This window comes from Acanthochromis polyacanthus, chromosome 2, assembly GCF_021347895.1.
Source record: "Acanthochromis polyacanthus isolate Apoly-LR-REF ecotype Palm Island chromosome 2, KAUST_Apoly_ChrSc, whole genome shotgun sequence".
Taxonomy (NCBI): Eukaryota; Metazoa; Chordata; class Actinopteri; family Pomacentridae; genus Acanthochromis; species Acanthochromis polyacanthus.
In genome coordinates this window covers 1,191,006-1,218,703 of record NC_067114.1, presented here as the reverse complement: position 1 = coordinate 1,218,703, position 27,698 = coordinate 1,191,006, and the positions used below count along the sequence as shown (strand labels likewise).

The following is a 27,698-nucleotide window of genomic DNA, read 5'->3' as shown; positions in this document are numbered from 1 at the left end:
TTAAAGGAATACATGTTCATTGATGTGGATCATTTACAGAAAGTATTTACAGACTCGTCACATCAGTACGCAGGTGTTCCCGGTTGTTAGTTTTTGAAAGTTTGGAGATTTTGTCAGCATTATAATTCCTATTTATCGATAAATCTTGAAACATCTGTTGTTCTGAATTGTGTTTTTTTTCCTGCAGCCGGTACCCAAACCTGAACGCAAAAAACGAAGGAAGAAGGACACAGACATCGTGAGTTTGATTCATGATGTTGGTCATATCAGAGGAAACTCAGCCGGTCTTCTCCACCTGTTTGCTCTTTAAAATGGATAGAAATAAAAGAAAGAATAGACAGCACTGTAAAAAGGGCTTTATGCATATAAATCTGTGGTTTATTTGTTTATTCTGTGTTCCTGAATGATGGTTAATTGTGTTCATGCCGGACATGTTATTATTTGTGCATGAGAATAATGAAAGGAATGGACCAAACATGCAGATGAACTGAACTCTGCTGCCCTCTGCAGGTGGAGGAACACAACGGCCACATCTTCAAGTCCACCCAGTACAGCATCCCCACGTACTGCGAGTTCTGCTCCTCGCTCATCTGGATGATGGACCGAGCCTGCGTCTGCAAACGTACGTCAAACATCACGCCGTCACTGCAGAACGCTGAGAGAATCCTCAGATTAAATACAGCCTAAAAACTGTCTTTACATCTGCAGTTCTGAGGCCACAGATTGGACTGAAAGTTGCTTTTTTTCTCACTGAAATCAGATGCAGAAATAATTAATGGATCATTGAGCTGAGAGAAAATTAATAATTTTAATAATCAAATAATCAGTTTAAGCAAAGCAAGTTTCTTTATTATTCGTGCACTAGACAATTCAAAGTGTTTTACATAAATAACAAAGATGATTTAAAAGGTAGACATTAAAATCATAGAAATAAAACATAATTTAAGCATTAAAATCAACATGAGATTTTATGATTAGAAGAAAGAAATGAAAACTCAGATAAAAAAGAGATAAAATAAAATCACTTTAAAGGTTCCAGTGCAGAGCTGGCATTAAGAAAGCACCAGTAAATAAATGAATCTTTAACCTTGATTTAAAGGAGTTTCAGCAGACCTGCAGACCTCAATTTTTCCTTTTGTAAAGCAGAAATATTGCTGCCAGCTGTCTGGATCTGCTGCTTTTCTCTGTTAAACCGTGTGAATGGGATGTCTTTGATGGAATTTCTGCAGATATGTCTCAGACTTTCAGCCGATCAGATTACAAAACAACTGACTATATTTTACTTTTTTTGGATACTGATGTGGTGACACCAGTAATGAGTACGAACCTTTTAACTTCCTCAGAATCGCTGCTTTATTTTTATATATAACATAAATATGTTCCATGAATCTAAGCAGACACAAACAACTGCAAAGCACTCATTTTAGTGTGTCGTGTAAACTAGACTTTGGGAGATTTATCGACCAAATGAAACCGTTAAATGACAACATAATCAACAGATTAATTAATAATGACATTAATAATGCAAATGGGACGTTGGAATCTTCTCATCATCTCACATAAAGATAAAAAAGCAGTGATGGATGTTTATAGTTTAAACAGAAATATTTTCCTGCAGTCTCTCTGCTTGACATGAAGAAAAGAAACCACATTTACTCCTGAAACTTTTTCTGCACTGCAAAAAAATCTTACCAAATCTATTTGTCTCATTTTAGTCTAAATGTCTCATCCCACTTGATTTAAGATAAATTCACTTAACAGGTGACATTTCAGCAGATGGAGGGACTTGTTTTAAGACGATCTTAAATATCTTGTCAAGTCAAACAATCATGAAATTATCTTGTTTTGAGTTGAATTTTACAAGAAAACTCAAAAAGTTTAACACATCTCAAATTAGAAGGCCATATGAAAGCAAAAATCGATTTTTGAGTGAAAAACTATTATTTTTTTTAGCATGTCTGGCTTATTTTAGGACAGCTAAGCTTGACAATCCTGGTAAAATAAAGCTTAAAATAAGTTTTCCTGGCTAATTTTAAGATCTCAATATTCTAAATATCACATATTATTTCAAAAAATCTCACAAAGCCATTTTTCACTTGTTCTATTGGCAGATTTTTTTCACTTATTTCAAAGTAATAGTTCCTTGAAATAAGTTTTCCTTTCTTGTATTGAGAAGGGCGTTTTTCCAGTGTGGTGGAAGTCATTTTTAGTTCTGAAATTTGACCAAAAAATTATGGGTTACAGAAAGTCCAAATTATTGAAATTTCAGTAAACTCGTGCTGTACCAACAGTAAGTCATGTTCGCCTTAAACCGAGTGTCCAGCCTCAAACTGTGAAAGATCTTATTTGTCTGTAGAAGGACGTTGGGACACAATAAACAGATTTTCACAACATGTGAACTCAGGAGAACCCACTGCGTGCTTCAGTTCATTTACTTTTAGACAATATCTCATCAAGAAGCCAAATGTTTGCGGCCAAATGTTCACACAGAAACACTAAATCCAGTCTGAGTCCCGCCCTCGGCTCTAATCAGATTGTCTTCAACTGGACTCATGGGGTCTGCGGCTCCGTGTCTGCTCAGACTGTCCACACAGTTTGTCCTTTATTCATACAGGATGTTTTCTTCATGCCAGCCAGCAGCGCTCTGGTCTCTCCAGCAGTAACAGCTGTTTGTTTTTTTCCCCTTTGGTTGAACTTTGAGCTGAATAATGAGGAGACACTGCCTTTCTGTGGATAATGGAAATGACCTGTTTGATGTGTGTGGCTGCGTTCATCCAGTGTGCCGCTACGCCTGCCACAGAAAGTGCTGCCAGAAGACGACCACCAAATGCAGCAAGAAGGTGAGCATCCTCACAATAACATCCCGTGACAGTAATTGTGTTACGGCGGGTTTATGTACAGTAGCTGCTGCTGTTTCTGCTGCTGTGTTAGCTAGCAGCTGGAAGTGTGTTTCTGGGAGCTTTATTGTTGTTTGCATGCATTTTAAAACGTCTAATGATGTCTGTGTGTGGACAGTTTGATCCGGAGCTCTCCTCCAGGCAGTTCGGAGTGGAAGTTTCTCGTCTGACTAACGATGAGAGGACGGTGCCGCTGGTGGTGGAGAAGCTCATCAACTACATCGAGATGCACGGCCTCTACACCGAAGGAATCTACAGAAAATCCGGTTCCACCAACAAAATCAAGGAGCTGAAGCAGGGCCTGGACACAGGTGATTATGTGCAGGTCGGCCAGCAGGTGAACCACGTCTGCTGGCTTCTACAGCCCACTGATGAGGAAATGTGATGACTGAGTGGTGTGGTCTGTCTGCGTTCTCCTACAGATGTGGACAGCATGAACCTGGACGACTACAACATCCACGTCATTGCGAGTGTTTTCAAGCAGTGGCTGAGAGATCTGCCGAACCCTCTGATGACGTTTGAGCTCTACGAGGAGTTCATACGAGTCATGGGTAAGGGAGTCCAACAGTAACGATGTTCTACTGCAAACAGCAGAAGACACACCTGCACGCTGTGACAGTAAATGTCCTGTGGGTCCTCAGGTTTGCAGGATAAAAAGGAAATGATCAGAGGGGTTTATTCAATCATCGACCAGCTCAGCAGAACTCACCTGAACACTCTGGAACGCCTCGTATTTCACCTGGTCAGGTAAGGAGACAAACTGTCATTATGGATGGATGGATGGATGGATGGACAATAGATAGATTTGTTATGGTAATTGCAGTGGGAATAAAGGATTTTTTAACAGTATCAACACATGAAACTGCCCCATTTCCATCCTGATAGATGATTCTAATACTGACTTTGTGCTTTCAGGATCGCCTTGCAGGAGGAGACCAACCGTATGTCGGCTAACGCCCTGGCGATAGTCTTTGCTCCCTGCATCCTCCGCTGCCCCGACACCATCGATCCTCTGCAGAGCGTCCAGGACATCAGCAAGACGACAGCGTAAGAGTTTCGTCAACGTCTGTCAGATAAGTTCTGTGGCCTAAAAACAGTGGAAAGTGTGAGGCAGTGCTGGAACGGGGACACATGACACACAAGAGGAAAAATTAAAAGCCGGTCTTCAGTTAAATGAATCTGTTTCATGTGAAAACAATAAAGCAACTCCAGCCAGATTTATCCAGACAGAACAACAATCTAATGGAGGAAAGAAAAGGAGAAAATGTGATGCTTATTAATCCAAACTGAACCAATCTAGTCCATAACTGTCATGTTTTTGTGTCTGAAAGTGTCAGTGTGTATTATTTTACCCACTCATTCTGGATAAACGCCTTTAGAGCATGAAATGGTTTTTTTTGACCGGAACAATTTATGAATGAGGTTCCTTGTAGAAAATACAAGCCTCACTGTGTAGCGTGTAGATCAAACTGATTAGTCTGTTAAATGCAGACTGACAGCTTTCACACAAAATGAAGCTCATTAACCATTTAAACAGAACCACACAGATTAGATGTAAAATCACAAACATGCACTGTAGATGTGGAATATGTTTGTCCATTTGTGGCCTAACGGTGGTGTAAGACGTGTTGGAGTTTTCTCTACTTGTAGTCGCGGTTGTGCCGTTTCCATAGAAGTGCAGGACTTTATATTGCAGTGAAAAATGAGCCCACAGTGACACAGAAACTGCCTTATCTCCGGCCTTACCAGATACGTGTCCAGTGATTATTTTCTGACATGCATAACATGTTTAAAAAGCAAAGAATTTAAAAACGACCTCATGGTTCTGCTGTGGTGTTTCCAGTGGTTCTGACGTGGTTTCGTCTCCTCCACAGGTGTGTAGAACTGATCATCTGTGAGCAGATGAATAAGTACAGAGTGCGGCTAAAGGACATCAACACGCTGGAGTTTGCTGAGAATAAAGCGAAGTGTAAACTGACCCTCATCCGACGGTCGATGGTGAGTTAACGCCACAACCAGTCACTGCTGATCCTTAGAACTCCTCCTCTGAACAGCTCTTCTCCTCTCCAGAATCTCCTCCCTAACTTGTCTTTTCCTTCACCCAGAGACCAGTACTAATAGCTGTTAGATTTATGAGCATAGCGCACATTATGGTATGTATACACGCACCGTGGATCACATCCCGATCCGTCATCCAGTGGTGATGTCGTTGTGTTTCTGATCACTGCATCTCATCTAATATTAACTTTCATTTTCTCCATCCCCAAAGCATGAGTCATACGTTCACAAAAGGTTTTTTTTTTTTTCTGTTTCCGTCTCGTGTGGTTGAAAGGAAGCTTATTATGCAGTTACTTTTAAATAGTTATGTGAAGTTTGGAACATACAAAGTAAACATTTCCAGCATATTGTCTGACGTAATATGAAGAAAAATGTTCATATTTTAGAGAGTTTAGACCACTGCCTCCCTTATAGCGAGTGTGATTCATTGTTTTTGTTGCTTTCTCTGGATAAATTAAGAAGAAACATCATCACTGGCCTTTTACGGCTTCTCATTAATCCGCTCCTTGTACATTTCCCCAGCAACATTACACAACAGCTGCTGGAGTCACTTTTAGCTAGAAGAAGCTGTTTTAAAAATTAGTGGCTCCTGTTGGCAGATTGTTTCTGTTTATTAAAACTGACCGTTATAAATCAGGCTGTGCTGATTCTTGTATTGTTTCTCTTGTCGTTTTCGCTCAAAGCAGCCAAATGCAGCTAAAAAGGTAAAGTGTGTGTGTTGGGTTGTATCTATCTTTGGGTTTCATCAGTTGAACTGTTTTAAACTTGGCTGCTTGTTTTCTGTGGTTCGGTCTCTGCATGTGTGAGGGAGTAGCTGCTTGCTAGAAGTGGTGTTTTGGGTTTTTTTATGAAGCACAAATGTAATATTATCGAGAAGACATCGTCTGTTGTCGTTTTGCTCCTGCAGGGAAAAGGCCACGTACAGCGACTGAGCTACCACACCCCCTCACCTCCGGTCAGTCCTCGGCTGCCGTCTGTGGCCGACGCTGTTATCGAAGAAAGCGGCGGTGAAGAAGGAGCGGAATCCTTCAGCGAAATCTCCGAGCACCAACAGGCCGCCATGCAGCAGGAGGAGAGGGTGCTGACGGAACAAATAGAAAACCTACAGAAAGAGAAGTAACTAAAATATGATCAGCAAATGACTGAAAATGAAGAGCCATGCAGCAGTAACTGATTAAGTTGCGTTTTATTGATGCCAGCTGTGTATCATTTTGTTAATCTGGGTAATGTTTGCCTTTGCAGAGAGGAGCTGACCTTTGAGATGTTGACTCTGGAGCCTCGAGCGTCAGATGATGAGACCCTGGAGTCGGAGGCCTCTATCGGTACAGCTGACAGCTCTGAAAACCTCAACGTGGACTCTGAGGAAACCATTTCTGACTTCTCTGGTATGTCATTATACAGAGAGTTTTTGTGTAGTTGAGATGAAAAGCTGAGGAAAAACAGACTATTTAAAAGATAGCTGTTGTTTCCAGGTCTAAAAAGTAAAGTGGATGCAGAAATGCTTTAAACCTGCATTCTTTCTAACGGCCAGCAGAGGGCAACTCCTCCGGTCTGATTCTGTAGAAGTCGATGAGAAAATGAGCACATTTCTCACTTGTTTGTTATTTCAGTGAACGTTTTCCTAATGAATTTATGGCCGTATTGACTAGTTTCAGTTCTCCTTCAGCACAACATAGTGTTTATTTTGTAAAATATGGTCCCATTTAGAGTAGAAGAGACTATATAAAGTAGGATAAGTTTTAGGCCGGGGCTAACTTGTGACTGGCAGGTTGCAACACAAGTTATCAAGCAGATCCCCCACCCCACTATCCCGATGCTAGTTTTCTGATTTTCATGAACTATAAGACATGATCAGAAAAATTTAGTGTGCAGTAAATTTAGATTCCAGGAGTTACGAGGGTTTACGACGTCCTCGACTCGCCGTTACATCGGAACTGATTAGCGGCCGGTACTCGGTTTAATGTACACCATTTCATCGTTACGTCAGAACTGGTTAAGTGGAACTAGTTGGCGAGCGGAGCAGATGAATACTGTATGTAGTCGTCACACGGAGCTATAAGACGCTTTGTTTACATTTGCCACCACCTTGGATTATGCTACATTCACTAACTTTTTGGCCTTCATTATGGCTCCCAGCGTAAGTCAGACTTTTCTGATGCTTCGAAGAAAAGGAAAGCCATCTCCATGGAAGTGAAAAGTGATAAGCGGAACAGCTTGGTTTCCATTTCCGCTGTTATTTTCCTACTGAGTTGTGTTTCAGTGTGAACTAATGACTGTTTCAGTTACTGTCATCATACAAATATGTAAACTGATCAATATCATGATGCACATAACAGCTTTGTCCACATTTTCACCGGAGTTCAGACTTCCAGTAAAAATCCACTTCTGTCACACCGTAGGGACGGAGCTCTGACATAAGTCGAGGGCTACCTGTATTTAAAATGTTAAATAAATTACCAAATAATGAACTTTCTTCATGATATTCTAATATTTTTAAGATGCAACTGTACAGTCTATGTGGTAAAACAAGAGGAAAACACTTGGCATGTCTTGGTTTCTCGTTTCAGAGAGAGGTCCAGCATTGACGTCCCCCTGGCCTTGGAGATCTGACGGTAAAAGCCCTCGACGCCGAGCTCTCCGCCGGCAGCCCGAATCCCTGGACTCTGTCGACTCTTGCTCCAGTGTTTCCTCCTATTCTTCATCGTCACACTACCACCCTTCGTCTGCTTCCGCTTCGTCTACCGCCACTAGCCGGCGGTTTCGTTTCCACTCCAAGTCTCCCACCGTGGGCTCGGGTCCGGCCCAGGCACAGGCTCTGAATGCGTCCTATGCCTCTCGATCCGACAGCTTAGACAGCAGCCCGACGGGAGATCAGGAAGGCACATACAACGAAAGGCCTCAGTTCACCAGCAGAGGCACCTTCAATCCAGAGAAGGGTAAGCAGAAACTTAAAGGGGCCCGCCATTCAACCCTGAGGCACTCCAGAGAAGAAGGCGGCCACGGTAGGGACCCTCCAGACATCGCTCCTCATGTGGTGTTGTACGGCAGCAATGAATTCATGGTATGAAGGACACTGGGACACCAAAGCACTCCCTATCCAACCCCCTGGCAGGCGTTTATGTTCTCAACGGGAGGTTATGGCAACTGATCTCCTCTCCTCAAAGCACTCTTGCTTAGCCTTTCTTTGTTGAAATCTGCAAAGAAGCGTCCCCAAGTGCCGTGTACAGTGTTTCCACCTCCAGAGGGAGGCGGGGGGACTAGAAAGCAGTGGAAGGGCTCCTCTTCTGTGGACTGAACTGCCAGCGATGCTCTCACAGTGCCTTGGCAGCTCTTTACTCAGCGCCGACACTGAACAAGAGGACAGGGAAAAGGGAACGTTGGAATATGCGGAAGAAAACTCAGCATCAGGGAATGTTACAGAGCTGGAAAAGCTGAAGAAGAAATCAGGCTCCATCACGGATATCACAGTGAACTTGAAGCTCCGATTTATTAGCTGCTTTATGAGTTTACAGTTTAATCAGTGGAAGCAGTGGATGCTCTGTTATGATGAAATAATTTTTCCCTTATTTAATAAATTTTAATGTCACAGAAATTCTTTATAGCTTATAATATACAGGTATAAATACTGTACAAAGCCGGAACACCAGCGTCTGCTGGGTAGTTGAAGTCAAGTATTTATCTTTTTTTTTTTGAGTATCTTGGAGAGATGATTTGGGCAGTGAATGCTACATCTGTGTGTGTGCATGTTGCCGAGCACTCATGCGTGACTGTATGTATGTGTGAGAAAGAGAAAAACCACTTCATGTGTTTAAAGTTTGTGCTGCTTTTTCATTTTCCCTTCCAAAGGGGGAAAGACCGCCATCAAAGGGACCAAGTCAGCTGGTGTGTTTTCCAGCCAAGGGGATCCCAGCTCTTTAAAGAATGTCGGATGTCTCTAAAAACGCCTGCATTCACTGCTTAACAGCCATACAACAATTGTAATGTACAGTACAGTTCATATGTACAGTATAGTGGACAAATGGCATTCTATTCTTGAAATCTCTTGTTACCCACCCACTCCCAAACCCATCCCCTCCTGTCTTTAAAGTGTTTGCTCAATAGCAACCAAACAAGAACATAAAATCACCACGTCTTCTGTCGTCATTCAGCATGTTTGAGTGTATTGTTCTATGTTGTTTACTTTGAGCCATATTGGTTGTTGATTTAACCCCTAAAATCTCATCTCTTCATAGCAAAGTTACATAGTTATAAGTATTTTTTACCATGAAAATAATCCCGTCCTGCCTTGAAATGGCTAAAATGTAACTCTACACTGTTGTTTTCTTCACATGCAGATCTATAGTCAGTCCTTCTTTCCCAGCCACCCTTCCTTACTCACTGCAGCCCAGCACACCAGCTCACCTACAGCTCCATTCAAACACAAAAAACACATTCCATTGTACAGTGACGAGTTGTAAAATTGCAGTAATTCAGCCCAGAAAGCCTCAAACTGCAAGTTGACAGGATTGAGTTCTTTATATTTGTTAATTACTGTCAAAACTGCAGTTTCAAGGTAGAAATACTCACCCACGGCATTCACTGCCTATTTTCTGCTTATGTGGTTAAGCTAATTATATTATGCTCTATTAGCTTGCTGTAGCAGTATCTAACTAGCTGACTTTAAATTATCTTAATGTTATACTATATCAGCTTTCAGTAGCTCAAGCTAACTGGTTAACTTTAGAATAAGTTAGTAATGTTATGCTACATTAGCTTGCTGTAACTCAAGCTAACTAGCTGGCTTTATGTTAATCTACTCATATTGTGCTATATTAGCTTGCTGTCCCTCAATCTCATGAACTGACTTTATGTTAAGCTTGTAATGTTATGCTATATTTACTTGCTGTTGCTCAAGCTAACAAGCTGAATTTATGTTGAACTAGGAATGTTATGCTACTTTAGCTTGGTGTAGCTCAAGCTAACTAGCTGTAATGTTGTGCTATATTCAGGGCAGCCAACTCTCACGCTTTGGCTGTAAGACACACGCAACTCAGTCCCTTCACACGCTCTCATGCCACACTCCAAATATCACACGAGTAAAAAAACAAAAATAAAAATTTACTCCAGAGAACACCAGGTTTGTGAAAATACGGTCCACATTATCCGTCCTACACGCTCCCCAGTTCATTGTGCAGCTGTCAGGCTGGCTGCCTCTAAGTGACCACCTGTGTTTGAAAGCCTGTGTGTAGCGCTGCCCAAGCAGTGGCAGATCTTCCGTGGGGCCACTGCTTGCCCGTGATCTCAAAAATTTTATATTATTAATTTCCAAAATTGTCATTGGAAATTTACATTACTGATACTCAGATTTCCTGCACTCCTGAATGCAACTTCGTTGTCCGACTGCAACTGAATGCACCAATGACATAAGTTTGATATTTTCATTGTGTTTCGTTTGGATTTGAAGAAGCTTTGAAGACGTTTCCTGATGCCAGAGGAGAAGACGAGCAGCTTTGTACCTTTGAGGTAAGAAGACTATGGCCGTTTCTCAGTACGTAACTGTCTGTACCTGGTTCTCACTCCTGAAACGTCATCATGGAGACTGCATCAGACCCAGGCGTAAACTAACCGTGACGTTACCCGTTGGTTTCAACGCCGAGAAAATGAAGCCCGGATTTTGCTACTTCCTGGTCGCCATTTTGGATTTTTTGGAGCCAGTGACATAAATAGCGTCATCAAACGGACTGGACCGGAGAGCAACTAGGGGCAGGATTGGCTGAGGACTCTCTTATCCCGCCCACATTTTACCGTAGAGGCTTCTGTTGCTGTCTATCAAGTATAGCCACGCCGCCAACTTTAACGATTTATTTAAAATTCAGTATTGATTTATTTTAAGATCAGCCACCTGATCTCTCATTTTGACCATGAAAACTAACGGGAAAAAAATCCTGAGCTGTAGAACATCAGTCTATCAAATCTTATTTTTTCCAAAAATGAATTGGGGTCTATGGAGAAAAAGCTTTTTGGAGCCAACCCTAGCGGACGGCGTGATATTGCAAGTTTTTGGCACTTCCGGGTTGGCTTCAATTCTGGAGCCAGATGCTACGTCCACTATATATACATTCTATGATCAGACCAGACTAGTGAGCATAGATATGAATCAGTAGATAGGACCATATATTTGAATGAGTAGATAGGACCACAGATGTGAATCAGTAGATGAGATGGGATTTTGGTGACACAACAGTGTATCAGAGTGAAGTTATTGAATATTTGTGTCTCTCTTCGCTGATGCAGCAGTTTTGCAATTTGCAGACAGTCCCCATGCACTCAATAGACACCAATGATAGACCATAAACCATAAACCACAGATTATGTGGTTCAAAAAGCGCAGAATGATAGGATGTTGCCTAAAATTGTCACATGGTTGAAAAAATGTCATAGTGCGATATATTGTCAAAATAGTATGTTATTCAAGAAAACAGTATAATATGTGGTCTAAAAAATGCCATAGAATAATAGCTCATTGCACAAGTAAAAGTATAGTCATTTTGAAAACTGTTCAAATTCTTATATGTTGCTAAAAAACTAAAACAAAAAAGTCATACTAATATGTCAATTAAAAAAGCCTATTATACAGCCTGTCGCCCAACAAATGCCATAGTATGGCTATTTGAGAAATTTTAATTCATGATCAGAAATTGAAATGGCTTTGCAGTTCAACCCTGGGATAAAAGAGAGCAGGCCACACTGAACAAAGATATAAACACTTCATGTGCCATTTTATGAAATATTATTAAATGTGAATACAGCTGCCTTTTCAGATGACCTTTTATAGTCAATGGTCAAAGGAATGCATGTGTTGAGGTCACATGACCTGATCATTGAGTATCAAGGCCACACCTGACAAGCCTGTGGATTAACTGAACAGTCAAGAATTTGACAGTTTGCTAAATTTAGTCTTCAAACAAAAGATAAGAGATTTTAAACTTTTTCTAAGTCAGAAAAGAACACTGTTGCAAGCTGCGTTTATATTGTTGTTTGGTGCATCTTTGGACACTGCAGTCAAGAAGTAACATTATAAAAAAAGATTACATTTCAGAAAGTTAAAACAAAGCTGACTTTAAGCTAAATGTAGTTTTCATGGAGAAGATGAAAGATGAGATATTCTGAGTGATTTCTTATCCCCGAATGTAATGCCTTTTTGACTTTGTTTTCACCATTAGTCTTATGCACCATGTCTTTGTCATGATTACTAGAAGTATTAGAAGGTGGTGGCTAATAGTCACAACAATGGTTTATTTATAGACTACTTTTCCAGCAACAGGCGGTTTGAGATAAGATGATGTAATATTCTGACAGTAAAAAACCAGCCTCTGAGGTCTTGTTTGTTTTTTTAAGGATATGCATAGACAAACTTTTCCTTACCTTCAACACGAGAACCATGTGGGAGGTTATCCATTAATGTGTACAAAATCCCTTTCTGTAATATGTGCAATGTAAGAATAGAACTGATTTCTGACAAATTATGTACACAATTGTCTAATATAGTCATATAATTGCAAACCAGCAGTAAAAAGTGTGTTTTCTGTCAAAAAGGCTAACTAGCTGACTTTAGGCTAAGCTAATAATGTTATGTATATGAGCTTGCTAAATAGCTGACTTTAAGTTAAACGAGTAGTGTTGTCCTGCATTAGCTTGCTGTAGCACTAGCTAGTGGACTGAGTTTACGTTAATCTAATAATGTTATGCTATATTAGCTTGTTGGAGTTCCAGCTAACTAGCTAAGCTTAGGTTAAACTAATAACATTATGCTACATGAGTTTGCTATAGTTAGCATTACCTAGCTGACTTTAGATTGAGCTAGTCATGGTATTCTATATTAGCTTGCTGGAGCTCTGTGTAACTAGCGGACTTAAGATTGAGCTAATCATGGTATGCTATATTAGCTTGCTGGAGCTCTAGCTGCCAAGCTGACTTTATGTTAGGCTAATAATGTTGTGCTATATTAGCTTTTTGTACATTTAGCTAACTAACTGACTTTAGGTTAGCTTGCAATGTAGAGGTATATTACCTTGCTGTACCAAGCTAATATATTGGAGAAAAATAAAGGATTATCGTATATAGCTCTAGCTAACTAGCTGGCTTTATGTAAAGCTAATAATGTAACAATATATTAGTTTGTTGTAGCTGTAGCTAACTAGTGGACTTTATGTAAAGCTAATAATGTAACAGTATATTAGCTTGTTGTAGCTGTAGCTACCTACATCTTTAAGAAACAGATTTGTGTCTCAAGATTTCACATTCAGATGTATAATTATTTATTTAACCACCAGATTTGTTCACTGTGCATACTTCTAGTGCACTTATTTTATTGATAGTCAAAAAATATATGTCTGAAAAGAATAACAGACATTTCTCTTGAGGGGGCGTTTTTTTCCCCAGTTTTCCCCTGTTTTCTTGTCTAAGTCAGCTTTGCGCAGATGTTTGCAATTATTCCGACAGCACCTGAAGGCACCTTTAAGCCCTTAAAAACCAGAATAAATGCTTTAAAACGAGATCCACTTTGTGCGTTTACCGCAGCAGACTGCATCTCATTCCAGCAGACATGTGTGGGCCGAGCAGACTGTCACGAGAACCGCATGTTTGGCTCCAGTTCCCATTATTTCTAAAAATACAGTCGAACTAATTGATTAGAAATGACTCGGGACAGGCGGCCTCCCGAAACATGACGCGGCCCACCAAGGGAGCCACGCATGCGCAGAGGCCCAGCGTCGCAGAGGGAGCAGCACCATCGGCAGCAGCAGTAGCAGCTCCGGGGAGACTCAGGAGTTGGTCGGTGTGTTTGTTTCACCAGGATAAACTTCTCTACACCATGTCGGGATTTGACGCCAACCCCTTCGCCGACCCGGTGGACGTGAACCCCTTCCAGGTGAGCGAGCTGCTCGGTTTTCTGTCCGTTGGAGCATTTTTGGAGGCTGGTTTGGTGAAAGGTGAACGCTGAAAGAGATATGCTGCAACTAAAACCTGTTTGGTCGGTTGCTGGGTTTGGCCTCGGCGTTTCCTGGCTAAAAATCGTCACTGATATGAAGTAGGACATGTCTCATGTTAAATATAGTCTGGCTTTGTTTTTTATTAGTGGTACAGCGGTGTATTTAGGCTGTGAACTCACCTGCGCAGGTGAACAGAGCCAGCAACAGGTGAGTGCTGATATTTCGCTAGCACCTGGGGCTATCTCTTCTAACCCAGCACTGATACAAACAGAAACATAGATCTTCAAGTCGGGTTTTCCAGCTTTATGAGGTGTTTAGTTGGTTCTCGGTGCGGTTATCACACCTCAGGGTTTCACAGCTTCTAATGCTCATAGAGGAACGTATGTCTGTGTGGTTTGTTTACTTACAGATAAATTTGCTTGTTCACACATAAGGAGTTGTTTTTTTAACTGAAGAAAATGTGGTCCAGGGCCAGAGGTGTATTAATAGTTAATGTGGTGTGAGATCTCTTCCTGGACCGTCAGACACTATCCACACCAACAGGAGTTTCAATCAGGACCCGACCGATGTGGAGATTCCAATATTTGGCAAAAAAAAAATCCAGATAACTGATTAATCGGCGGATTAATTAAAAAAATATAATAACAGAGCTCCTTTTTGGTGCCTTAACCATTACAACAACAAAGTTATGAATTACAGGCAACACATTTGACTGTTTTACAATGCTTGACTATCGATACTGATATCCTTTAGTATTTGTTTAACTTTACAACAGAGAGGAATTTTCAAGAACAACAACATGAAACGAAGCATTAAATCTCTGGGAAATTATATAACCTTAAAGAGTCAATCTATAAATGAAAATGCATTTGGTCTGGTACTTCTTGTTGCTGCAGATTAGAGGTAGATTATATATGCTGTATATCAGCAGCATAATGAGTGAGTTCCTGTAAAACATTATTTCTGCAGCCCTCTGATGCTCTTTAACGTTAAATCACTTTTTCTGTCTCATTATTTTCTTTGCCATGAAGTCAAATAAAAACCAGAGATCCTTCCTCTGATGTAAAACACGTCATCTTTGACAGCATTTTAAATCTATAATGGTCACAGATAGTCAGACACTAATGTTCCTCCGTAACGACACAGTGAGTTTCTGTTCCAGCCTGGGTCACGTTGTAGGATTTAAGACAAAGTAGAACTAAGAGTGACATCATGACAGACAGCGATGTTCATCGTTTTACTGAGTAAACCTCCTCCTCTCTGTGTTCACATCCTCCTCCTTAAATGATCCTCAGCAGCAGCTGATGGAGTGGTATGGAGTGATGAACACTTGTCCTGGACTGTCAAACATTCAAAGAACAACCACTCAGCTGTTTGTGTTGTCGTTGATGGCTCTGTGTGTCCTCATGTGGACCTCCTGCTGTACGGTTGTCATAGCGACTGACAGCTCGTTGATCACCTCCTCCACTTAGTTTTGGTGGGCTTCAGGTGCCTCTCCAACATTGATCATGAACATGGCCATCTTGGGTGTCATGGCTGACATCTTGTTGCTGCTCTGTGGCTAACATAAACAGACAGGGAGCAGCTTAAGCTAGGTTAGCACAACTTTAGCAACATGAATGAAAAGCATGAACACATGGCAAAGAGTTAAACTGAAACGGGAGACATATTGGGTCATTGTTAATTTCACAACATGGTTTTAAACTTACCTGTTGGCTCCGCCCACTCCTGTAAATTTCCTGGCTGTAGCTTCCTCCTGGACGTTACTGAGAAGACAGCAGCAAGGACCGTATGGAGTCAGAGCTCCATGGATCGGACAAATGGCGCTAGGACATCATTCATTCATTTACTGTTTTATGAGGAATTAAGAATATATCTGCGTTTAATCGGCAAAACTCCGGCCAATGATGATTATTTTGAAAAGGGCTATAATTGGCTGATTTAATGACCGGCTGATAAATCAGTCAGGCCCTCGTTACACTGGGTTTAATCTGAGTAATGATGAGGAGGTACATGAGGCAAAGGGGTCTTGATTCTTGTCCAGCAGACGATGAGCATGAAATACTTTATTTGCTTTAATCTGGTTCATTTTAATGCACTATTTTGTCTGGTTTTTTTGTTTGTTTTAATTTATATTGAAAATGTCTTTATTTGTGTGAAGGAAACACAGAATTCAGGCACCAGGTGAGAATTTAAAATATAGCAGCATATATATGAATTTATTGCTTTTTTAATCTCCTTTTTTAAGAATAGATTCTTAAGTTCGAAGAGCAATAAGAGTTTTTGTTGTGTCTGTTATTGATGTTATATTGTTATAGCAGGTAAAAGTGTCATTTCTGTCATATTTCTATTTTTGAATACGCATATTGTAACTATTAAGGGTGTATTATGGGTAATTGGTTGCTTAAGTATTAAAATAATCATCAACTGCACCAATACATAAAAAAAATCTAAATCCAGCTGCTTAAGTTTGAACATTTTCTGGTTTTGTTTGTTTGTTTTTAACTTTAAACTGAAAATCTTTAGGTTCAGATACGTGAAGATGTCATCAGGGTTTCAGAGGATCCATTTTTCACGTGCTCATAAGTGACGAGGACGTGCAAACACAGGACATGGTAGAAAACATTCCTTTATAAATTAAAGTACAAAACTCTCAGGAGTGAAGAGATCGTGACAATAAATTGCAGGAGTTGCAGTTGTGTGTGGGAGGATATTATGTGTGAATGCATCTGTCTGCTTTGTGCTGTTTGAGATCATTTAGATCAGAGGTTTTAGCTCAGGTTCCACATTTAGTCCAGATTCATCTCAAGTAGACCACACCAGTTTTTACTAGATGATCAAAACGACAGACGTCAGATTAAAAAAAGAGAAAAAAAACAACAAAAACAAGACAAAGTATTATAAAAATGAGACACAAATGAACAATCTAGTATTTTACTTTCTGATCCAAACAACTTGTCATGGTCTACAAATGATTTTAAATTTATAGTTTTACTAATTTACAATCTGCAGTTAATGTCTTTTCTGTAATTTTTACACTTTGAGGGCCGGATTGGACCCTCTGGAGGACCACTTTTGGACCACGGGCCTCATGTTGGACACCCCTGCTGTAGATTCAGTCCTGAGATCACAGATCTGCTGTGTAACTTCCAACATGTTTGATCTCTTTTCAGGATGTGTCGGTCAAACAAGCCACCGGCAGAGTCTCTGAAAACGTCGGAGAGTTCAACCCGTTCTCTGCTCCTGACATGGTCAGCTCTGTTTGTTTGTTTTTAATCCAGCTACTGATGTGATGTGAAGATGTTCCACCACAGAGAGGTCCTTTAGCTCCACTACCAATCTAAAGTCTAAACACAAACTTTCTCTTTCATTTGCATGAGAAAGTTTTTCTGGTGATTTTCATTAGCAGCTGGATAAACCCTCTGTTGGGCACCAAAATGGTGAAATAATCTGATAATTTATGTATAAAATGGTCTTTACACTAGATTATATTACAGTTTATTTGTGTTTATGTGACTTGTCTGCAAATTACATGAGTTTACGCTGTCAAATATTATGATATTAAGAGAAAAATGTGCAGGAATTTTCCATTAAACACATATAAAGTGAAAACTATCATCATTATATTGGTGATTTTCATTTGGAACTGCATAAACCCTCTTTGTTGGGCACCAACACATCCTCTGTGCAGGAAAATGGTGAAATAATTAAAATAATCTGGTAACTTATATTGATATTTCTTATATCTGATATTTATATGTCTTTTCTTTATTCTATTTTCTTTTATACATCCAAATGTTTGACTGGTCGTGTGTTTATAAAGATTTAACACTTCAATCGTCTCTCAGGTGAATAACTCGGCCACCACCATCCCCATCTCCGCTGCCTCGTCTCAACCCGCCGTGCTGCAGACGTCTGTGGAGCAAAGCGCTCAAGTGAGTCAGAAAAAGAGAATGTAATAAACTGTTATGGATCACGTTTCCACTGTTTTCTACAGAACATCAGTTGGCTTTAATCAACCGAAGCGCATCAGGCTTTAAGAGATTTACAGAGGCTACCTAATCATTTATTTTTGAAGCTAATGTTGCTGTTTTTTTTCTTTAAATCTCCCAAAAACATATTGGTTCATGTCGTTTTCTGACACAGAAGGAACGTTTTGTTTCTATGACTTTAACCCTCCTGTTGTCTTCATTTACGGGCTCCAAAAAATATTGCTCCTTGTCTGAAAAATAAATCCAAAAATTCAGCAAAAAATCTCAAAATTTATAAAAAAAATTGCAAAATCTTCAGAAAGAAAATTCCAAAAATTCCTTAAATTTTCCCTGAAAAGTTTTATTTAATAAAAAATCCTCAAATTTGGCCAGAAATAAAAATTTAAAAAATTAATAAAAATTGTAATTATTTTCAAAAAATGAATAAAAATCTTCAAAGTTCTGCTGTTTTCTTTAAGAACATTCAGAAAAAAATTACTGAATTTGGAAAAAAAAAAAATTCTTCCTGAAGGTTTTGCAAATTCTCAGGAATTTAGAAAAATTTTTGCTGAATTTTGGATTTTTTTTCAGACAAGGAAATAATAGTTTTCGGTGCCCATAAATGAGGACAACAGGAGGGCTAAACAGCTGAATTAGCTGTGGGTGAAAGTACTGCTCTTTGTAGTCCAGTTTGTAGATTTTCCATCACAGGGAGGAAAAATGCAGCAGGAAGTTCTAGTGATTGAACAAAATGTGGATCTTTGGCTTCATTAAACGCCTCGACTCGTCCACCTGAGGGACTAACATAAGATGAGAGAAACCGAGGATGTATGAAATAAAAAGCGGCGGTGATGAGAGGACGTTTGTTTGTTCACCCTCCAGGCGACTGCAGCTGCTGGCCAGGCCAACCTGATCAAACAGCAGGAGGAGCTGGAGAGGAAAGCAGCCGAGCTGGAGAGGAAGGAGCAGGAGCTGCAGAACAGGAGCACGAGTGGAGGAACCAGCTCTGGGAGTGAGTCACTTTACGGAGGGGTCGAGTGATTATCAGAGCTCATAATCAGCTTGTTCTTCTTTTATTTATGTCCAGTTCCTAAATAAATGTGCTACTGTGAGTCTTGTTGAGCAGTGAGGAGCACTGTGTGGTTAGTTCCAGATCAGGAATAGCAGCTTCTCAACACTGAAGGAAAATTATAGAAAAGATGTCTTTTCATCAAACATAATGTAAAGCATAAATGAACAAACATCTCCACATACACCACCGTTCAGAAGTTTGGGCTCATTCAGACACTTCCATGTTCTCCATTAAACTTCCACTTTTATCCATGTGCTAACACAACTACAAGGGTTTTCTAATCATCAATGAGCCTTTCAGCACCATTAGCTAACACAATGCAGCATTAGAACACAGGAGATGTTCCTCTGTACCCCTATGGAGATATTCCATTAAAAATCAGCCGTTTACAGCTACTATAGTCATTTACCACATTAACTATGTGTATACTGGATTTATCATTCATTTAATGTGATCTTCATTGGATAAAAACTGCTTTTCTTTCAAAAATGAGGACATTTCTAAGTGACTCCAGAGTTTTGAACGGTAGTTTAGGTTTGTGTTGGAATTCATGATATTCTAAACGTTAAATAAGTACATTTTTTAGTTTTAATGCAAATTTTGCAGTAAAAATTGACTCCAAATATTGGTTATCATACTTTTTTAAGACTAATAATTGGTGAACCTCTGGTCTGAAGCAGCTGTGTGTGAGGAACATTGTGTAAATATCTGGATGATGAGGATTAAAACAGAAGTCTAAATGATGGTCTGGTTGTGAAATGTCTGTCTTCCAGCTAAAGAGAACAACTGGCCTCCTCTGCCAAAGTTCTCCCCGGTGAATCCCTGCTTCTATCAGGACTTTGAGGAGGAAATCCCAGAGGACTACCGCAGAATCTGCAAGAGGATGTACTACCTCTGGATGTGTACGTAGCCCGTCCTCACACCAAAACCTGGTTGTTAAAGAAGTTATTTATGGGTTTATTTATTAACCCTCCTAACTCAAAGCGGTTTCTGGGCCCTGTCCAGGCATAAACTAACCGTGACATCACCCGTTGGTTTCAACGCCGAGAAAATGAAGCCCGGATTTTGATACTTCCTGGTCGCCGTTTTGGATTTTTTGGAGCCAGTGACGTAAAAAGCGTCAAACAGACTGGACCGGAGAGAAACTAGGGGCAGGATTGGCTGAGAACTCTCTTATCCCACCCACATTTTACCACAGAGGTTTCTGTTGCTGTCTATCAAGTATAGCCACGCCCCCTGGCTCCGCCAACTTTAACGATTTATTTAAAATTCAGAATTGATTTATTTTAAGATCGGCCACCTGATCTCTCATTTTGACCATGAAAACTAACAGGAAAAAATCCTGAGCTGTAGAACATCAGTCTATCATATTTTATTTTTTCCAAAAATGAATTGGGGTCTATGGAGAAAAAGCTTTTTGGAGCCAACCCTAGCGGACGGCGTGATATTGCAAGTTTTTGACACTTCCGGGTTGGCTTCAATTCTGGAGCCAGATGCTACGTCCATCTTCATATACAGTCTATGGCCCTGTCACATTTTTTTTTTTTTTTTTTTACTGTAATATGAAGTCCTGCAGTAGAAATAACTCAAAAATGATCTTTTGTGCAGAATGAAACAGTTAGAATGTTATATATATAATAAAAAAGTTTAATTTATTTGATCATTCATATAGAGAAAATGAAAAGTGCCCACTGGTGCTGCCAATAGTGGAACAAAGATTGTAAATCTGACTTCTATTCTCTACTCGTCTCCTCTCTGTAGCCTGCAGTTCATCCAAACATCACAGAATTGTTTTCACCTGATTCTTGGTCATAACTGACTCTGATGGTTTCATGTTTGCACCAAGATGCACACAATGTTCAGTTTTTTACTGAGTTTGGTTTGAGCAAATGATTTATTGTTGACACATTTTTAAATGGGATTTTTGGAAGTAGAATGAAGGGATTTTGATGAAATGTGACAATTTTAAGCTTCAGTTTGGTTAAATTATTCGACTGAAAGGCAAATGGGCAGTTCAAAGACAGTAGGAAATGTGACTGTCTGATAAATGGTGTAATTTTAGCTATAAAAATGTCTTACAAATCTACTGGTGGGTTTTAGGTTTAGAGGATTACAGGAGATCCTCGGTTTACGACATCTTCGACCTACGGTGTTTCATCATTACGTCAGAACTGGTTACGGCCAGTCCTCGATTTAACGTGTTTCATTGTTGGGTTGATACGGATGAATACGTCATCACACGGTGCTATCAGACGGCTTTGTTTCCATCCTCTGTCTGTTCTCCACCTTGGATTGTGCTACATTCACTGACTTTTTACCTTCATTATGGCTCCCAGCGTAAGTCAGACTCTTCTGATGCTTTAAGAAAAGGAAAGCCGTCTCCATGGAAGTGAAATTAGACAGAATAAAACTCAGGGAGCAGAAACACCGACCAACATGGGTTAGGTTGTAAAAACAGGTCAACATGTTGTAGTGACCCTCTGTGATGAATGAGTGAGACTTTATCTGGTTCTCTGCTGGTTTACTATTGTTTGTGCTGCAGATTGATACCTTTCATCATCCAGCTCATTGGTTTGTCTCTTCAGTCCACAGCGCCACTCTGTTCCTCAACGTGTTGGCCTGTCTGGCTTACTTCACTGCAGACACCGCTGCTGGTGTGGACTTTGGTTTGTCCATCCTCTGGTTCATCCTCTTCACTCCTGTGGCCTTCATCTGCTGGTACAGACCCGTCTACAAAGCCTTCAGGTACACCGCTGTAGCAGCCCTGTGCTGCTGCTTAGATGTGTTTTGTTGTACAGTCATTATAAAAGGGTAGTGATGCAGATTAAACAGTTTTCATTCTGCTTTAACAGAACTCTTATCTTCTGATTCCCTACATTAAAGGAGAAGCAACTTTATACTCGATGTAGTATTCTTCCTCACAATTCAGTGTTTTAGTCCATTTTTTTCTGCAAAAGTTGTTCTCTCTGAGACTTAAGCAATGCCTGAAACAACATTTAATTCCTCACTGGACTCCAAAAACATGTTTACAGAATATTTAGAGGCAGTTGTTTGGTTTTCACACCGACAGACTTCCACAGTATTTGCTTTTCTTTTTCACTCCTGTATGTCAGTTTAGTAGAAGCTTCAGTGTCAATTTGTTTTTAAAATACTTCATTTTTCAGGTTCATTATAAAGCATGTAGTATAATAGCATAGTGATCTTCCCTCAGTGGCTTCTTACTTTCTATTCTATCACCTTATTTTAGCTTTTTTTAAACTTTTTTTCTACAGGGCTCTCTTGTTTCCTCGTGTTAAATTGTTTTGTTTTATAAGGAATAACCGGTAAAATAATTCTCTTTACGATACATGAAGTTTTAGATCATCTCCAGCTTTTAATTTTAGATCTTTTCCTCACTCATTTATGCTTAAATCTGTTGCCTAATATTCAGTCAAAACGTGCCTCCTAAATACAGAATGACATTAAAAACGTCCTTTGTTTTGTCTTTTTTCCTCTTCTTAGGTCCGACAGCTCCTTCAGCTTCTTTTTCTTCTTTTTCGTCTTCTTCTTCCAAGTGGCCGTGTACATTATCCAAACTGTGGGGATTCCCAGATGGGGAAACAGGTCAGTTTTAGCTCAGCAGCTACCTGGAAGTCTGGTGTGCTGCTGTAAGGGCCAGCAGCTTTCATCAGTGTGAGTCTGCATGGGCCGGTGTGTTTGAGTGTTCCTTCCTCTGCATCTTCTCTCTTGCATTTCTTTGACAGATTCCTGCTGACCTAACTTATGTGGGTTGCTGCTTTGTAAGTGTGTGGATCTTTTCTCTTTGGGTTTCTTTTCCATTTCATATAATCCATAAAGTTTGTCTTCCATCTTTCTGATGCTTTTCCATTGGTCACTAGGATGATGATTCATATCTCTCTGATCCAGTTCTTAAATCACTGGATCCTTAAATTAATTGTAAAATGACCTGTGGTTGTTCTGTTTCTGTGCCTCTGACAGCGGATGGATCGCATCGATCAGCATGATCCGCTCTAACCTGGCCGTTGCCGTGGTGATGATGGTAGTGGCCGGATTTTTCACCGTAAACGCCGCCCTGGCTGTCGTCCTGCTCAAAATCGTACGCTTCATATTAGTTTTTTTATTTAGATCCCCATCAGTTACTGTATTTCAACATCTAGTAATATAATAGCAGTACTTGAAGTTAAACCTACAACCACTGAAACCCTGTCCAATAAATAGAATAGCTCTGTATGGTAAGCTAATCTCTGAGATAACTCAGAAATCAATTAATTCTTCTGTTAAATTAAAACTGTAAGTGGGATTCTTGGCTCATTAAATCCCAGCAGCATCTTTTTGTGTAGAAAAAAAAATCCTCATAATGTTAAATGTCCAACAGTGTGCCTGTTTTCTGCAAATAATGGTTTATTTTACCGTAACTGTTTAACCTCTGCTTGTAGCTCTTTTATAAATAAGCTTTTTTAGTGTGAAGTGTAGCTTTAAATGCAGCTGAGCTTCAGGAAGAAAACTCTCTCTGACACACAGCAGCTCACACTGACAGGAAGGACTGAGACGAGGAGTTTCTGTCATTTTCTGTCTCTTTTCCTCTGATGGATGCCTTAACGTGTGAATATAATAACTCCTGTGTGGCGAGTTCATCAGATGTTACAGTAATCAGTAGTTTAAAAAGTCAAAGAACTTTTCAGAAATACTCTCATATCTTGGGATGTTGTTAGATAATTTTTTTTAAATGCACACCAGAAATAACAATTAGTTCCTTTTTGCATAACTTTCCACCAGACATTTATTTTTAACTGAACTGAAAACAAAAATCCTACAGGAACCAGTTAACACCATTTTTAGATTAGACTCAGTCTGGTCCTGCTTTGAAAAGTCTGAGAGATGTGTGCATAAAAATGAGATGGGTCAGTCTATAACTGAGGGACTTCTGAAGTCCATGGATAAATCTGCACACATTTTTATTAAAAGTAAAACAAAAAAAATCATGTTTTTATGTTCATTATGATCATGTCTTTTCAAATTCCATAATTATTTATTAATGAAACAATCACTTATTAATAAAAAAATGACTGGATATCACTAAAATATCAGCTAAATAACGTCTGAATTTAACACCAACCACCTTCTAATGAGCTAAACAATAATAAAATGAGCTGATTCACAAATAGTTTGGATTGTGTTCTTTTATTAAGCTGAGATAATCATGACAGGTATTTCTTTTTTGGCAATATATCAAATTTTACATGGAAAATGACAAATTAAATCCCTTTCCACTAAGTTCCCCGTTCCAAAAACTCCTCTCCAGGAAGTGTGTTAATTCCAGATCACATGACCTGCTCCACATGATGTCATTTCCTCCTGAAGGAAAGACTGGAAGACTCCAAGGCTTTCTGACTTATTTAATGTAAAGTAGTCAACATGTTTACCGTGATATTTTTATAAGTAACTTTCTATTTTCCAGTCCCACAGCTTACATTGATCCAGATGTGGCTAAAATCGAGGCTGCTGCATCATGTGATCAGGTGTACCATCCAGCCCTAACTGTGTCCATCTCCTCGTTGTCCCAGGTCCACTCTAAGTACAGGAGGACCGGTGCCAGCTTCTCCAAGGCCCAGCAGGAGTTCTCCCAGGGAGTTCTGACCAACCGGTCCTTCCAGAACGCTGCTTCCAGCGCCGCTACCTCCGCTGCCCAGGGAGCGTTCAGCAGAGGTCAGGGGAATTAGACGGTTTCCCACAAGGCGTGTCTCCTCTCTGATCAGCAGCCTCCAGCATTATTCAAGGGGTTTAGGAGGGTTTGATTATTTAAAGAAATAAAGACTACAAGAAACTTATGATGACGTCAGCCTAGTGAGGCGTCGCTATTCACCACTCCTGCTATGAAACCAGATGTACTCTGTGATCAGATCTGGAGGTCTTCTGGATGTAATGCACCTGGTGCATGTTAATGATCATCAGTTAACGTGTTTGAAGTCTGTTATGGGAAATGTACTGTAGAAACTGAAAACAAGTGAAGTTAAACAGGAGGCAGAGTGGCTGTAAATAAAAATAAAAAAATGATCAGAACTAACTCCTGAAATGCATTTAACACGACGTCATAGAGGCCAGCGTGAGCTTATCTGCAGGGAAAAGGTGCGTTTGATTAATTCCCATCATTCTTAATGATGAAATAACTCTGTGGGGCCTTAAGAAGTAAACAGTTTGGATTACATTAGAAGCATATCTGACATGAGAATGTTTGACCATCAGTGAATGATGGATCCATGTAATGTGTGTAGACTTATTTAATCACAGCATCAGCATGTCGAGCCTTCATTCTGACCCTCATATTGTAATAATATCTATAAAACACTTTACATTTTCTGATTGCTTTGCTCTGAGACACACTGGATGATGATCCTGTTCCACTGCTGACTCTGATGATTTCCTGACTGTGTGATGATTAATGAAGGTTGTTTTCTTTGTACTGTTTTAATCGGGTTTTTGATGAAGTGAGGCGAATGAAGCTGAGTTTTAAAGTGGGTGTTACATTCCTGTTTTCTGTCGTAGTTCTGAGCCTTACTGTGGTTAAAATGAGAGGCGGGGTTTGTTCATGTAACGTCACTGACATCGAGTTTAGATGATTTACTTTTCTAAGAAGTGCATTAATGAGCAGAAAGAACACTATTTGTCTGTCAGTTATTTATTCTTTCACCTTTGTACCAATAGTAAATACACTGCAGACTAAAGGCACATGTTTCTGACACATAGATTGTATTTTCTAACTACTTTTTAGGTATTTTCATGTCTTTACGTGTGTGTGTGTATAAACGCTGTCTGATCCCATGTTAGTGCGACGCTGAATCACTTCGTTTAGGATTAACCTCGGTGCCTTTAAACAGACGTAACCTACCAGGGGATTTAAGCACAGGGTTCTTGATTATTAGTCTGATTTTTAGGGGAGTTTGTATCACGGTGAAGTTTCCCTGTCATGATCTGAATGTGTGTTGAGACGTCGTGTACATATCGGTGACTTATTTAAGGGTGTTTGTTGAACTTTCTCGGTCTTAACATTAAATAAACTGTTAAATTGTTTCTCTGTTAAAATGTTTGGAGATTCACTGACAAACTATACAGATGTTGTAGTGACATGATGTAAAATGCATCTGGCTAGATCAGGGTGAACTGAACAAAAGTGACGCGTAGTAAAGGTCAGACTGAAGGTTTATGTGGTACATTACTGAAACATCTGGCCATCAGATCACCTCTGGAAGCTACAAACTGCAATTCTCATTCACTGTGGAAGTTTTCTTTCTGTTTTATTGGTATTTAAATGACCAAACTAGCTCTTTTTATGTCAGAAAATGGAGATTACTACCCGTAAATGGAGCTAAGTGTCTCAGTGAACACCTAATTAAAATATTACATACAGTCATGTAAAAAATGATCACACCACCCTCACCCTTGTTTTCTTTAATTTCTTGTTCATTCTAATGCCTGGTACCACTAAAGGTATTTTACCTGAAGAACACAATGAACACAACAACAAATGCAGCTGATTCCATCATAGTTTATGTCCTATCTGACCTGCTTCAGCTTCATTGTATTCCATTGTACATAAGAGGACCTTTCAAAGGTCTAGAGTGGTTTCCTGCTGACATTCAAGCTGTAGAAGAACTCAGAAGCTGTCAGCTCTCACATAATGTCTAAAACTAAAGAATTATGTGAAACCACAAAGACAGCCATCATGAGTGAGAGACAGATAGAGAAAAAACTGAAGATCTCCAAGATAGACGTTCATTACAGCAACAAAAAACAAACCCAGCATGGTTCCACCAAACTGCTGGCTGGTCAGGAAACGTCTTTCTACCACCAGATGACCGTCACTCGTCTGTTCCTGTCAGGAATTATCCTCAGACCTCCAGGGATCTTAAAAATTAGTGAACACTGTGGAGAAATAGGACTTGTTGGACAAGGACAGTTGGAAAGCAACTTGTTGAAGCTGGTCTGAAGTCCCACAGGGCAGGAAGAAGCTCTTCATCAAGGAAAGGCAAAGGAAAGCCCGGGTACTCTCTGCTGGGATCACAAGGATTGGACTGTTGATGATTGGACTAAGGTTCTCTTCAGGGATGGATCCAGTTTTCAGCTGATGTCCACTCCAGACAACTTGCAGGTTAGGAGGAAGCCTGGAGAAGCTCCAAACCAGATGTCTGCCCCTACAGTAAAACATGGGGGTGGATCAGTGACCATCTGGGGAAGTTTCAGTCTGTGTGGAACAGGGTCAATGAACCAGGTCATGTTTGGGGCTACTCTAGAAAACAGTCTTCTTCCATCAGCTGGAACACTCTTTCCTGCCTCCAATGACTGGATTTTCCAACAGGTCAGTTAAAGCCTGGATGGAGAACCAGAACATTGAACCATGCCTTGGCTGCTCAATCACCAGATCTAAATCCAACTGAAAACCTGTGGAAAATCATTAAACGCTAAATGGAGAACCACAAGCCCAGAAACAAAGTAGCTTAGTTTGAATGAGTGCAACAGGAATGAACTGCTGTGATCAGAATCCAGTGGAGAGCATGAAGAGACATCAGAAACAATGGTTCTGGATCAGTACTAACTCCTGGTGGATCATGGGACTGAAATGGACAGAAAAGAAAACATGGAATCCTAAAGCTGTTTTTGGCAGAACAATGTCATAGCTACTGATGGAAGAACTGAAGGGATTTTGGTTATTAAGAAAACCATTAAAATGTCTGAT

At 40.0% G+C, this 27,698-nt stretch overlaps 2 protein-coding genes across 10 annotated transcripts in view; both read left to right on the top strand.

Moving 5' to 3' along the window:
- The window catches only part of myo9aa (myosin IXAa), a 150,001-nt gene extending 140,921 nt beyond the window's left edge, over positions 1 to 9,080 (top strand). For 4 of the 9 annotated variants that reach the window (XM_051936565.1, XM_051936553.1, XM_051936584.1 and 1 more), the window contains 13 exons: positions 188 to 238; positions 511 to 622; positions 2,779 to 2,840; positions 3,016 to 3,208; positions 3,320 to 3,448; positions 3,539 to 3,644; positions 3,813 to 3,944; positions 4,772 to 4,895; positions 5,003 to 5,050; positions 5,639 to 5,659; positions 5,863 to 6,071; positions 6,198 to 6,340; positions 7,523 to 9,080. In XM_051936565.1, coding sequence (XP_051792525.1) covers positions 188 to 238; positions 511 to 622; positions 2,779 to 2,840; positions 3,016 to 3,208; positions 3,320 to 3,448; positions 3,539 to 3,644; positions 3,813 to 3,944; positions 4,772 to 4,895; positions 5,003 to 5,050; positions 5,639 to 5,659; positions 5,863 to 6,071; positions 6,198 to 6,340; positions 7,523 to 8,022 — 1,830 coding nt within the window. In that variant the 3' untranslated portion in view covers positions 8,023 to 9,080. The remainder of the gene's footprint in view (positions 1 to 187; positions 239 to 510; positions 623 to 2,778; positions 2,841 to 3,015; positions 3,209 to 3,319; positions 3,449 to 3,538; positions 3,645 to 3,812; positions 3,945 to 4,771; positions 4,896 to 5,002; positions 5,051 to 5,638; positions 5,660 to 5,862; positions 6,072 to 6,197; positions 6,341 to 7,522) is intronic. The other 5 variants (XM_051936589.1, XM_051936574.1, XM_051961038.1 and 2 more) reach the window with 4 other exon arrangements.
- Positions 9,081 to 13,371: 4,291 nt separating this feature from the next.
- Positions 13,372 to 26,035, top strand: scamp2l (secretory carrier membrane protein 2, like). Its single transcript, XM_051936902.1, has 9 exons — positions 13,372 to 13,863; positions 17,098 to 17,175; positions 17,773 to 17,859; positions 18,778 to 18,907; positions 19,741 to 19,869; positions 21,553 to 21,712; positions 22,469 to 22,570; positions 22,946 to 23,063; positions 24,532 to 26,035. Exons 1-9 carry the CDS (start codon positions 13,660 to 13,662, stop codon positions 24,685 to 24,687), a joined length of 1,164 nt encoding a protein of 387 aa, XP_051792862.1. The 5' UTR covers positions 13,372 to 13,659; the 3' UTR covers positions 24,688 to 26,035.
- The last annotated feature ends 1,663 nt before the right edge of the window (positions 26,036 to 27,698 follow it).

Excerpts from the sequence above, each read along its gene's own strand:
- scamp2l (XM_051936902.1), top strand. The coding sequence starts at position 13,660 with ATGACGCGGCCCACCAAGGGAGCCACGCATGCGCAGAGGCCCAGCGTC. Across the intron at positions 17,176-17,772 it reads CGTTCTCTGCTCCTGACATG|GTGAATAACTCGGCCACCAC; the intron begins GTCAGCTCTGTT and ends ATCGTCTCTCAG. Across the intron at positions 19,870-21,552 it reads GATGTACTACCTCTGGATGT|TCCACAGCGCCACTCTGTTC; the intron begins GTACGTAGCCCG and ends TTGTCTCTTCAG.